Source organism: Cupressus sempervirens, chromosome 9 (assembly GCF_028749045.1).
Source record: "Cupressus sempervirens isolate cs-2001-9-10 chromosome 9, ASM2874904v1, whole genome shotgun sequence".
NCBI lineage: Eukaryota > Viridiplantae > Streptophyta > Pinopsida > Cupressales > Cupressaceae > Cupressus > Cupressus sempervirens.
In genome coordinates, this window is record NC_143126.1 from 423,933,292 (window position 1) to 423,947,204 (window position 13,913).

Below are 13,913 nucleotides of genomic sequence, written 5' to 3' on the forward strand. Positions count from 1 at the left end.
GACTGATTTTGAGTGTTGTCCTACATGCCTGCTGTGTGATGACATTGTAAAATTCAACAAATTTCAAATTTTGATGGTGTTAGTGTTGTTCACTGATATAGTAAGATTGTAAATATAGATGTTAGTCAATTGTAAATATTGTGAGGATGCTAGATTTTCTTTCTGGTTCTTTCCCAGTTGAGCTCTTGAACCAATTTTTTATTTTATATATATAGTGGCTCCTCAACTTTTGCCAAAAAAATAAAAAATGATAAACACTGTTGATGTAAGTTTGAAAAATAGTAAACAAATTAGTCTAACTAAAAATATATAAAATGGGACTTCAATGGGGGATACACAAAAAAAATAACTTTTTTTATGGGATTTGAAGGTGGAATTTCTAGCTCTCACAATTGTAATAGAGGAAATTTGTTAAAAATTGGAATATATCTAACACAAGAATGATCTAATAGAAAATATTAAAATATCCAAGGTATACGAGATCATGTGACCACCAACTTGCATGTTCTTTTATAATTTTAAATTGAAATCTATTGAGAAGTCAATTTATCATGAATAACAACAAATATATATTCTACCATTGGTAAACCTCAACCAAGCATTTCCACCATTGAAAGGTACTCATTTGTCATGAGGAGACTTCCACACAATTCCTCATTATTACATCTCTTACTGCCTTACAAATAATGATAGTTGGACACATGTTTGATTAACATACACACCACAAGCCTACCTATCATCGATAATTCATGAATAATAATGATAAATCAATTTTGAAAAAAAAAATAATAATTAATATTATAAATATTTAATTATGATGAAGATTAAAAGTTTATCTTAATTCATATGTTATAACTTTAACTACTCTAAATCATTTAAACGTCATGACAAAAATATTATAATCTAAAAATAATACTTTTCCATCAATAACATATATTAATAAAATTCTAAATTTATACCTTATAAGTAAACGACACCTATGACCTGGGATTACCACAAATATGTCTTATCAAATTCATTTTGCCATCCTAAAAGTGAACTACAACTATAATTTAATATTAAGACCCAGTATTACCCCATAAAACTTTATGAAATGTGTCTTGTTCCTCATAAATTTTAACCCTCTTTTTCCATACCAAAACAAAAAATTTAACGTGTCAAAAAGTAAGTTCAGGATTAAAACCGCATTTAAATCATGAAAACAAATATATTAATAAAAAAATAAAAAATGTAATCACAAAAGCAAAGGATAAGGTCCTGGTACGTTCTCTATCCTTACCACTGTTATTTAGTCACCCATCTGTTTGATTGCTTTAAATCTGTATTTGTCAAAATTTGACAAAACTACACGCCTTTTGAGAGACTATTTAAATTGGCTGTTACATCACGCGATGAAATATCTTTAAATCCGGACGAACCGTAGAATGAGATTGGATGAGGACAAACTAGCTTTGTAGCAAACCAGCTGACCAAACCAAACTTGTATATATTTAATAGTTTATGTTAAGTTTTTAGAGTCGTAACCTAATCTTATGTAAGAAATATCGCCAACTGTCGAACTGGCCAACATAAATGGACATCCACATCAATCGACTTCCTGTTCTACAGGGGCGTGGAAAATGGGCATTAATGTTGAATGAAAATTTCAACTGTTCCAACATAATTCTTGAATCCACAGACTTTGTTCCCAAAAGTCTTCAAGTCGTCTCGGTGGGGTCAGTCGACATAACTCTCTCTCACCAAGTCCAGATTGAAAACTTCCACAAAGCTTTGGTATGGGAAGATATTTCTACACCTCTTTTTTATTTGATTTTTTCCCAAATTACGCTTGCAATTTGAGCTGAATGATAAGATAACTGTAAAGTGGCCACACAGTGAAATTGATAGAATTAAGTGTTATTTTGAACGAGTCTTCATACAAGTAATAATAATACCCCAGTCTCTTCCTCTAGTTTTCTTGTCTTGGGATTTAAGGGCGGCTTGGTAATAATTTCTGTTCATCCGATGGAGTGCAATTCGAATGTATTGCGAAGTACACAGAAGAGACAGAGAGATGATCAGCAGCACATGACGGAAATATTCACAACGCCCATCTACGCCGAAACAGACATCGCTCAACAGCCCTTTTCTGACAGGACTACTCCAGGTTCATATCTTAGTTTTATTCTCGATCGTATAAATATGGTCTTTTGTTATTTATAGCTTTAGTCGAAGTCATGAAAAGTAGAGATTGTTTCCTCAAATGAATAACATAAAAAATAGTATGCTGGTAAATAAATTGCTTGAGAGAACTGTGGTGTTCTTCAATTCAGCTTTGCACACTACAAAAGAGGTGTCTATCATATCATATTTTATTCTATAGAAATTAGCAAACTATAAAGTTAGATTTTCAATCTATTCAAATAAATGGAGTTTGAGTAAGAGGTTGGAATGTTGTGTCAATAGAATCATATAGTCCTTAAACCGGTAAAACATGAACTGAAAACGCTTGTGTTTTATCATGGAAAACCGCATGGTCTAGGAAGACGAATTTGTAGTGGTGGTAGTGTAGAAAACTTAAATAGATTAAAGGCAATGAACTACAAAAGAGGGTGTGTAGCAATTAGTTATTCTTATGCTTACTCATGTGTTCAACCACAGTTATCTTTTCATTTTATCGTTGTACCTTCTCCCTAAGCATGTGAACATCCAATCTAACTATCGCATGTCTTTGAGTGATTGTTTGAAGGTCTTCCCCATGAATTACATGGCTATGGAAGTGGAATTTTAAGAGAAATCGTTGAATTGTCATCAAAATCTTAGTTTCTGATATCCTTCAGTACTTGTTTAACAGTCTTCCCATGAAATCGTTGAACTATTAATTCTCCTTCTTAATAGAACTAAAAAGTAGTAGCTTTGCTTTCTAAAAGTGGTACATAACTCTCCCACAATTGACAATTTTAGTTTATTATTTTTATTTTTTAATTATTATTACTATTACTAATCAATATATTAATCAATATCAATAATCACAAAATTCTTATAGATTATTATTATTATTTTAAATAGCTTTGACTGCATATATTTCTACAAAACATTATGTAATAGAGATGTTGTCCCACATTATCTTTGGAATAACATATTTTTTTGCTTGAATGACCATGCATCATAAAGAATTCAGTAGCTCAAACATGAATGTATTAATTTTAACTATTTTATAATAAAAAATGGACCATAACATAAAGGTTTTGAGATATTTAATATATGTTTGATAAAGACATTATAATATCTTGTACCTCTATGCACATCAGACTTAGACATAGTATCTATTCATCTCAAAATTGAATATTTATAATTTCTTATTAAAATTAGTTACCTTGGACACGTACTAGCAATTGTTTTTCCTATTCTAGTTTAATATAAAGTGCATATTAAGGTAGATGATAAAGGATATCTTAGAAAGGTGACTATTACTCTTAATAATGAAATTATCTAGTTTATGACTAATGTTATTATTACAATTTACAAAACCCTTTTATTCTTTGCATAAATTAAATAATATTTCAACAATGATACTCAAATAGATAGGGGATAATCCCCATACAATTGCTACAACATGTGAACTTTGTAATCATACAAATTACTAAGAAACAAGAACAACTGAAAATAAATATTGATGTGAACTAGTCATATAATAATGGTGATGCTCTAGTTAATGCATCATTCACAATAATAATATGATATATAATAAAAACTAAATGGACTTCAAACTTAAACTATGATAAATAATATTGATTATTGATTTAGTAGTCATCTACATAAATATAATAATAACCATAGTCTATTGCATATACATCCATATAATGGAAATAAGTAAAGATTAAACCACTTGTGTGTTTAGTTGCTACTTTCTATTTTCTTGTCCCATAATATAAAGGAAGTCTAACCATAATATAGAAAAAATAAATGATGATTATAGAGTAGGAAATCTAGTATTCAACAATTTCAAAAGATGATATTTACCATGATTAAAATTGGTTGTATAAATCCATTATTTTATCATGTTTAATTTCCTACTAAAGTTATACAACTTCTAACAGCTAACAACATGACTTAGTAATTGTGAATTTCAACTATAGACCTACAAAATAAAATGTAAACCCATACCATTTACCCCTCTAATATGTTACTCCAAGGAAGAGTAGAATATTACAAGGATTTTGAAACCAAATCTTTTGAAGAATACAATGAAGTGTTTTTGACCAAATCTTCTAAAGAGTATGATGAAGTGCTTTTGTATGATATTAGAGAATGTAAAAGTGTTCTCTTTTCCCATACATAATGGGACACATTTCATCAAACATTTCACATCTCTTCTAAGTGTGTCCAATGCCTTGTCTAGTGCTAGATATGATAAAACTTAGCTATAAAATTTTGCATCTCCTTTAAGTGTGTCTAATTCACCCCTAAGCTTTTTAGAAATAATCCCTCCTTTGTTACAAATAAACACTAACAAATTTTAGCACATGAGATAAAATTTCCTCTATTTTTGATATCTCCTATGAGTATGACAAATGACTCCTCAAGTACTCGAACAATCATCAATCAAATTTGGCCCTTCCTGTTCCTTGTAGAGACAATCTATTATAAGTGTGGCCTTAATTGTACCAAGAGGTTGACTTGTTAATATCTTATACAACCAAAAAACTTATAGAATTGATACAAGGTGGTTTTTTCCTTGTCATGAGTGCCAAGAGGAGCTCTAGCCATTTATCCAAAAAAATCCCTCTTAGTATTACTTTAGGGGAATTGAACCTATGACCAAACTCTAATTCCACCTATTACAAGTGTGGTTTTTGTTACACCAAAATATTGACCTTAATATTTCTAATGTAATTAGTAAAATTCTAGGACCCATATCAAGGGGTTAGTTCCTTATCACAAATCTTAAGGGGAGCACATATTGTTTTGACAGCACCAGCATGATTCCAATCGTAATTTTTTCTTTAGGGACATGAATATGTTAGCAGTCCTCTTTTCCTTATTGATGGAATTATTTTGAATCCTCTACTTTTTTGAGGAAACAAGTAGGGTTGTTCTCATATGTAAATTATTATTGATGTAAGTAATTCTAAGTCTCATAATTTTTTACACGAAGATTCATTTTCATTGAAATTTCATAGGTGGATTCATTAGGAGTAGTCATTTGGACTATTGACATAGGTTAACTTGTTCATGGCTATTTTGACAAAAAAAATTAGAGCAATAAATTTCATTTAGACCTACTATTACTATTTTCATTAGGAATTTTAGAAAAATAGTTTTTTATAATAACTTCGATACATGTTTTCAATTTTGGAGATTATTTGTCTATTTATTTTATCATAGTTTAGATCATCTTTAGGAAAAATTAAAATTTTCTATAATTTTCTTTGAAAATTTCTAAATTTAGATTTTAAAAAAAAATTAACATGGCAAGTCATGTATATTATATTATTTATAATAAAATCAGTTCAATGATTCGTTTAGGGAAGAACACAGAAGAAACACACTAATCTTTACCTACATACAAATAAACCACGAGATTGACAAATGAAAGATCTCAATGACTAAACCATTGAGCCCATAAAACTGCTTATAATCAAAGGTGAACAACGCTCGAATAATGCAACAAAGCTCTATAATCGCACACCCAATTTGGGAAAACCTACTCAAGATCTTCAAAACCCACTTCGAACTTGATAAACATCACCCGAGCAAGAAGTTGGATACGGAATCTGACCCATAAAAAGCTCCATTATCCATATCAAAGGCAAAACTCCCCAGTATCCATGTCAAGTCCAAAGTTCATTACTAGCCCTATCAAAATCAAAATTCCCCATTAAATTTCGCATTCCACCACCCACTCATGTTTGAGAAAACAAAAAAGTGATAGCTCCAAACGACCACTTATTCTTCCACGTTAGAAACCTCCTTGATTTCACCAAAAGGGAGCGGATTGTGTGTATCAGAAGCTGTAGGATCGTTCAGTGAAAGGGCACTAAGAAAATCAGTGATAGTTTCCAGATGATCTCTGTGTTGTTCATGTGAGAGGTCTTGAGATGAACAATGATCCGCCATATCTGTTCAAGCTTCTGCAACTTGAGGTATCGCTTGAGCTGCCGATTCCCAAAAAAACGAGGCAAATTGAATTGCTCTGAAACGGATTTCCCTTTGGAAACCAGGTTTCCAGCAAAATTTGATTTGTAACCATATGCCCATGTTCCGAAATGGCTGATGACTCTCGACTTGACGGCACCCCCGACCCTGTAATCCACACTCCAAAATGGGGAAATGTGACTAAGACGCAATGAAGCCCCAATACTCTCCACTATGGGTACAAAATCCTTGTTCTCCTTCAATTTCACTGGAAAATATCCCACCAGTCGTTGCCAAACCAGAACCAAATTCATACTTTTGTGGACAATGGATAAGAATCTCCTCGGATACGAGACCCTCCCTATATGTTTTCCCAAAAATATCAACTGCCTTATCCAATATTTGAAGGCAATCAACAATATTTTAACAGGAAATTTGAAGCAATCTGAGAAGTAAAGACTGCTCAAGGTTGATCATCTGAGAGATCCATCGAAATGGTATTTCCAAGGACTGGTGGAAATGAACACCCTGAAGTTCCTTGGGCTGTATACCATTTTGCGAGATAGCACCAACCTAGCCGAGCAAAAAATCCAAAAACTTCAAAACTAGCAGCATGGAATTGCCTTAGGAGCATTCTAATATAGAACATAAAGCATCGTATCCTTACATGTGTTTCGTACACCAGATTATATATGTAAAATATTTCTCCTCAATAAAACATGATTATCACAAAAACATTGATAAAGAAATAACTGATTATACATGCGAGGCCCAGTACACTCACGAGAAATTAACAGATGGCAAAATGTAAACACTAAGACCAGTATGAGCTATATGAGGGAATAAAATTAGCTTAAGCAAAGGTGACATCAAGCCACTTCTCAAGTACTAAATCAATCTTTAAATGATTCCCAAAATGTTTAATAATCATACCCCTGCAATGATGTAAATAAGGTCGCACATTAACATGCGGTCTAGGAGATGGAAAACGCACCCGATTAAGAGAAACATCAAATTCTTATTTGCAAACAAACCTAACCAATATGTACCCTTTATATTGTTTATTCACAAAGTCGAAGCTTCCAAAGATTGTAGAATCACCAACTAGGCCAATATCCGTATATGAGAACCTATTGATACTTTGGCAATTACTCAGCCTAGTCAGCATGGATAACTGAAAATAAACAACATTAACAATCCCTTTCTCATGGTTACTTGACTTTATCTTGATTCACCTGATCCTAAAGCCTCAGAAAGTCTAGGATACGAAGGTGATCCACTAGAGAATCTATTTCAACCTTATCACAGCCTATGCTAGCAAGTATATTTGCAACCTTATTACCCTCATAGAGAGTGTGTGAGATGATGCATCCCAAAAAAAATCCATAATATGCCATGGTTTCTTAAGGACCTTTCCTATCTTTGATTTTATTGTGGAATGATGAATACAAGATGAATTAATGAGGTTTGAATCTCCTTCAATACAATTCACTTGGCAAGGGAAAAACCTAAAAGAAGAGCCTGTGCGTCTACCATATTATTTGTGCCTACTGGTACAGAAGCCAACATGAAGACAATCACATTACCCCAATGATCTCTCACAACAACTTCAATACTTGAGATATGCAAATTCTCAAGAAACTCCATCAAAGTTAACTTTCATGTATACAATGCTTGGTGGTTGTCAAAAGGTGTCCTTACAAGAAATAATATGGTCCCTAAAAGAGACTAAGGATGCACAAAAGGGAGGGAGAGAAATAGATCTCCAATTCATTGTAACTAAGTTATCCAAATGTGAGGAGGTATAGGAAAACTTGATGTTTCTAGAATAAATATTCATCAATTCTAAAATAGCAATCTCAATACCCTCCAAGATGACCTCCACAAATGATGAGGATTTCTTGAAAATATGTTTATTCTTCTCCCACCAAATAGCCTAGATGATGGATATTCAAATGCATTTGCATTGACATAGAGAGAAAGAGGACTGAATGTTGACAAGCTAGAACTAAAACATATCCCAAAGAGTATTAGTAAAAGGCATTTGCAAGTTAAGTTTACAAGTGATATATAACCAACATGCCTGAGAAAAAGTACATTGGAGAAGGAGATGATCAATAGTTTCACCATAATCTTGATAAAGAATACAATTGGAAGGTTGAGAAATATTTAATTTGTGAAGACGTTCATTGGTTAAATTCATTTTCTTAAGTGCTAGCCAAAAAAAGAAGCCTTCTTTAGGAAGCACAACACAATTCCAACAAAAGGAAAATTTGCTTTACTTTATTGATCTTGCACTCATTTGCTAGAAAGCAGTGTATCCCAACTTATTATTATATTGTCCATTATTAGAAGGGTCTCAAATGAATTATTAATTTCTTAAAAAATTTCTACCCAAAGCTCCTTTGTATTTTGAAAAAGTGGTAGGCATGAAGCTTCCTTCCAAGTTGCCTCCCCCAAAGTAACATTGACTATAGTAATATAGTTCACAAGGTACACCCCTCTATAGTCATTGATGATTTGTGCCGACTCTTTAAGGTTGTCACATTGGATCAATGGAGGGAAACTCTTCCACAAGTCCTCCCATAACTTTACCTTATCTCCATTATTAACTTCCCGAGTAACATATTTTATGATTAGGTCTCTAAAGAACATCATAAAATCCCAAATTGCAAAGCCTAAGAGGGGATCAGATATTGTAATGATTCTCATAGAATCGGCTAATTCAAGGCATTCAGATTGCATTATTTGGCACCACCATGAAAAAGGGTTAACATACTTTTTTTGAATGAGTTTCCCCTCTAGATGCCCTATTTCTTGCTACTTGTCTTAAACACCAACCCCACTCAAGTTCTTTGACATTGACACATCTTAAAGGGATTCATTTCTCTTCTCCAAATAAACTCTCAAAAAAGCTTATAAAATTATTAAATAGTAGCTGAAGGGGCTTTGAGAACATAAATAAAGTAATTTGAAATAGAAGACAACATATTTTTTACTAGGAAAAAATCTACCTAACAATGATAATCATCTTACTCTCCAAGTCGAAATTCTAGATATGATTTTTTCTATAATACCCTTCAAGTAGCTTGGCTTATTCATGCTCACAAAAAAAGGGATCAAAACATGTAATTTATGAGAGTTTAAAATTTCATAGCCTAGACTATTTGATGGTTATAGAAGGTAGTTTTGGGGAATTCAAATTAAATTAAAAAAATAAAAAATTAAATATTTGTTTTTTTCAGTTCTTCTAATGTAATTAATTGATTTGAATTTATATGTGTATGTTGCATCACCCTCTTTTCTTTAGAGACAATAATATGCTAAGTCCTCTATTTTCTCAAGGAAGGAAGTAGGGTGCTTCCCATATATTAAATTAGTATCAAGAGAGTAGAAAACTTGGCTTGATAAAATCATCTTTCTTTTGTTTCCTCCAATATCAAATGTATTATCTTTTTCTTTGTATATCTAATGCCATACTAAATTCTCTTATAGAGAGAACATTTTATTTTCTCAAATAATTGAAATCCTTAGAGATTTGATCTTGATGGTGTAAGCAATATTCAAAATATTAGAAACTTTTAAAATGTTGATACTAATTAGTAATAGATCTATAATATAAAAAATATTTTAAATCCGTAACACACCTTCCTTATCTCTTTAACCAATTTAATATTCAAAATCACAAATCTAAAATACAAAAACTGACAATTTTTATAATGAATGCCTATGAATCAATAGAAAATTTCATTATTTAACTTTTTAATATTCTCTAATTCTCTAACATTCTTTAGATTCATGAACTTGAAAACTCAAACTAAGAATCTCTTCCATCGATATCCACTTTGAAATTTTCTCTACCTTAAAGTATCTCTCTGTAATGACATATATTATTTATGATTTAATTCATAATTCACTGAAAATTTCAACTCAAAAATAATCTGGCAAAAAATAACTCACATTCAAAACTCACTACAATTATCAAAATTTCCAATGTTATGAATCATGTGTACAATTCTCAAAAACATAATATTAATGAATGGCTACATAGGTTCTAGGTGTTTTTCCCCCTAAATTTAAAGTGTTTCTTACACTCATCTATCAATGCATTGGGGATGACTTAAAGCTCATGTGTAGATATGAAAGGGGGTCTATGAATATTTGATCCTATTGATTTTTAAAATATCAAGACTAATTAGAATTTATGGAATATTTTGAAGGATGGTGTTCTTATATCTTACTTGGAGTAATTTCACAACTCGACGTCAAAAATCATAGAGGAAATATGGTAACATTGCATTATTTATAAGGATGGCATTGATTGATGAGAATGTGATAGTAATTAGCTTGTGAATGAAAAGTTCTTTTTATATCAGTACTAGAGATATTTAGACATTTCAATCTAAAGGTTTCTAAAATAAAGTAAGAGCACTAAAATTGGAGAATGCTGAAAGAAGAAACTAGGCACTTTGACTATTCCAAGATTGAGCTAGTATAAACTAGGCAATCAAGGTTATAGTGGATTATAAAAATCTTGATGATAATTTGACAAGAGCAATTTTAGATCACTTCATTATGTTGAATTATTTTATTTTAAGTTTGAGGGTTTTTTTCTATTTTCACTTTAGGTATTTCCTTAGTTTTATGTTTATAGAGCATAGAAAAACCATGTGAAAAAGTCATTCTTCACAAGGGTGTGTTGGTTTGAATTTTTGACCACTATAAAGCTCTTTTGTATCCCTTAAATCCATTCATAATGTCAAAATATTATGATGGTAGTAAGGGAGAGATGGGTCATGAAACTAAGGAGAAGGAGGATATTCATTATGGTGAGAAATATGTCAAGACATACTCACACGTACATAAAAATCTTCACTCTATGCTGAAGATGCGTCAGAAGAATAGAGGGAATAATTTAGAGTCCACCAAATAAGAATATATCCCCTCTTTTTAAATTAGAAGAAATCCCAAAATTAAATCAAGAGAAATAAATTCTTCGAAGGAATTTAGGAGAAATATTTGGTGTGAAAACCCAACATAAAAAGGATCTTGTTATTTCTACCCCTACTACTTTTAGTCTAGTGGTTAAGTTTACATCTAGAACAGGAAAACAAAAATTGGTAGAAGTAAATAGTAAGGACCTTCTAGTTGAAATCTATGTTCCCATATCCCTTATTGTTAACATGATTTTTTTTACCTAAGGAAGGAACCTACAGGGAGTAAAAGACAATTCTTTATTTGAATTAAGACCTAACTCTAATAACTTAAATTAAGGCCATGAAGATTATTGAGTTGTTGTGGGGATGACCATGGCTTAATTGTGTTTATTTAATCTTTTCAAATGAGTATGGTGTTAAAAATTTAAGGAGATTAAAATCAAATAAAAGGATATGGGAGGAAAATTCAAAGTGCTAAACAATATGTTAATATGATATACTAAAGATGAGACTATTAGAGTTAGTACTAAAATTAGTATTAGAGTGGGGTCAAAGTTTAGGACGTTGGAGGAGAAATTATCTTTTGAAGGCTTAAGATAGACAAAAAATGAACTAGAGAAAATTTTAAAGGATAATGAGTACATGCTCCCTAAGATGTAGGAGGAAGTTAGGAGTCTTAAATATTATGTAATAATCATCTTTGAGTTAGACCTATCTTGAGATGATGAAATTCCTCTTACCTCCATTGCCTCTAGCCTCTTATAAAGTGTTCTCTTCTTTAAAACACAAAGTTTTGAAGACCTTGATATAAGATGGAATAATAGCTAATAGATAATGCTGAAAAATGTTGAATGGAGATTAATGATGTTTAAATACAATGATATCTCAAAGTATAAGAAGTATTTGACAGATATATAACCATGGAAATATAGATTTCAACCAATGAGATCCAATTGCTACTAATATGTGCTAATCTATAAATGACCAACTTTGACAAGAGAACCATGTTGCTATTATGTAATTACCCAAAATAATTCCTGCCAAAATCATCCATGAAAGGAGAATCATAAATGTTCATCCATACATATTATGTGTGTTTGAACAAGAAACATGAATACAAATTTCAGGTTAAAGACGGCTTCTTTCCAGATGATGATTTACTTTCAACACCATTGATAGCTTGCAAAAAGGACAAGCTCAGCGAGCTTAAAAAACCTGATCTTACTATCCTATTGAACTAGATAAAATAAAATTTCAAGTGATCCTCTTGGCTCTACATTTTCTTAAGCAAAAATGCAATGTCACCATTCAAAATATTTTAGCAACATTACTGCTTCTATGCATAGTAGTATCTCACCAAGGATTTTCTTCTATTCTTATCATAGACCTCAATGTACGTAGTTTCTGTCTACTAATGATTGATGATTAAAAAAAAAAAAAAAACAAATGAACTTATTATGCTACCATAATGGCCTACAAATAGTCATTTATTGCCCATATTAAGCCAAAGAAAATATATTATTCAAATGGCTATTTCATCCACAAGTTCTTGAGGAGAGTCAAATGAATGTTATACTCTGTGCTAGTTAAGATCTGTTCCTATTATAAACTGTTATTTTGGTTAACGCTTCCTTCTAAAGCATCAAATATGTTGTAATCTTATTAATGCCCAAGAATAATCACCGCTGGCATAGAGATAGATTCTTTGTTTCAAACATCTACACCTTACACAGACAAACTTCGGTTGAGGATATGATACCGTATGAGAGTCATTAAGGTGAAAAAGTAGTATATTCAATATAATTGATGAAATGCAATGATTTTATTTAATGAAATATTGTCCATTTAAATAGGCTTTACAAGCATCAATAGTGGTAACGAATTTAAAGACAGTTTCATAACTACATAACTGGGGGAAATGTGCGATAGTTTATTAATCGAAACTATAACTAAAATTTTTAATACAACGATTCCAAAAAAAGATTGGTAAAAAGACTTCACAAGGTGAATCAAAATAAATAGATCATCTTGATGGAGTAGGAGAAGGGTCTACGTGTCCTTGGCCAAAGAGAAAGGACTTGTGAAAACATAGAGAGGAAAGCAAGAAATTGCTCTTGGAATGCAAACACGTAAAGACAGAAACAATGAAGAGGACAAGGTGTCCAAATAAATAAAGGAAGTTGCTTCGTTTTCTCTTTTTATTTCATATTATTATCTATTTAGTGATTTAGTGTTGTACTTCTGTTGGCTTTGTACTTTTTTTTTTCTATGATAATATTAAGGGGAGAATTTTTTAAAGGATTTAATTTCCTTCTAACTTTTAGTTTGTGTTTATTGAAAAATTTATCATATATTTTTGTTGAAAGGTTTCAGGTCTCTTCAAAACCTAATTTTTCTATAGTATAAAATTGCTTCTTTCTTTGGAGAAAATGTGAGTAAAAGGAGAAAATAATTTTCTAACATATCTCAATGTTTGTACAAATATTCTAATATGATTTGTACATATCTAATTGACAAATCAATATGTCTTTTGAAGGGACATATTCCTTCATGGTTAATGCTATAAGAGGTAGAGCTACATTTTGGAAAAAATATACCAATTATATGGGAGTTCTTAGTAAATTTGTAATGATCTTCCATATGCATGTATGTATGTATGTATGTATCTATGTGTGTGTGTGTGTGTGTGTGTGTCTGTGTGTGTGTGTGAGAGAGAGAGAGAGAGAGAGAGAGAGAGATTAAGTAATACATTATTATATTAATTATCTAATTTACAAATGGATATGTCCTTTGAAGTGACATATTCCTTCAAGAGTAATACTAGAAGAGATAAAGATGCATTTTGGAAAACATATACCT

General features: G+C 31.3%; 1 protein-coding gene across 1 annotated transcript in view; it reads left to right on the plus strand.

Annotated features, from left to right (window-relative positions):
- Positions 1-1,789: 1,789 nt before the first annotated feature.
- Positions 1,790-13,913, plus strand: part of LOC149539105 (ethylene-responsive transcription factor ERF114-like) — a 109,639-nt gene continuing 97,515 nt past the window's right edge. Inside the window, exon 1 of the mRNA XM_089799101.1 lies at positions 1,790-2,146. Within this exon, the coding sequence (XP_089655227.1) occupies positions 2,005-2,146 (142 nt within the window). The 5' untranslated portion in view covers positions 1,790-2,004. The remainder of the gene's footprint in view (positions 2,147-13,913) is intronic.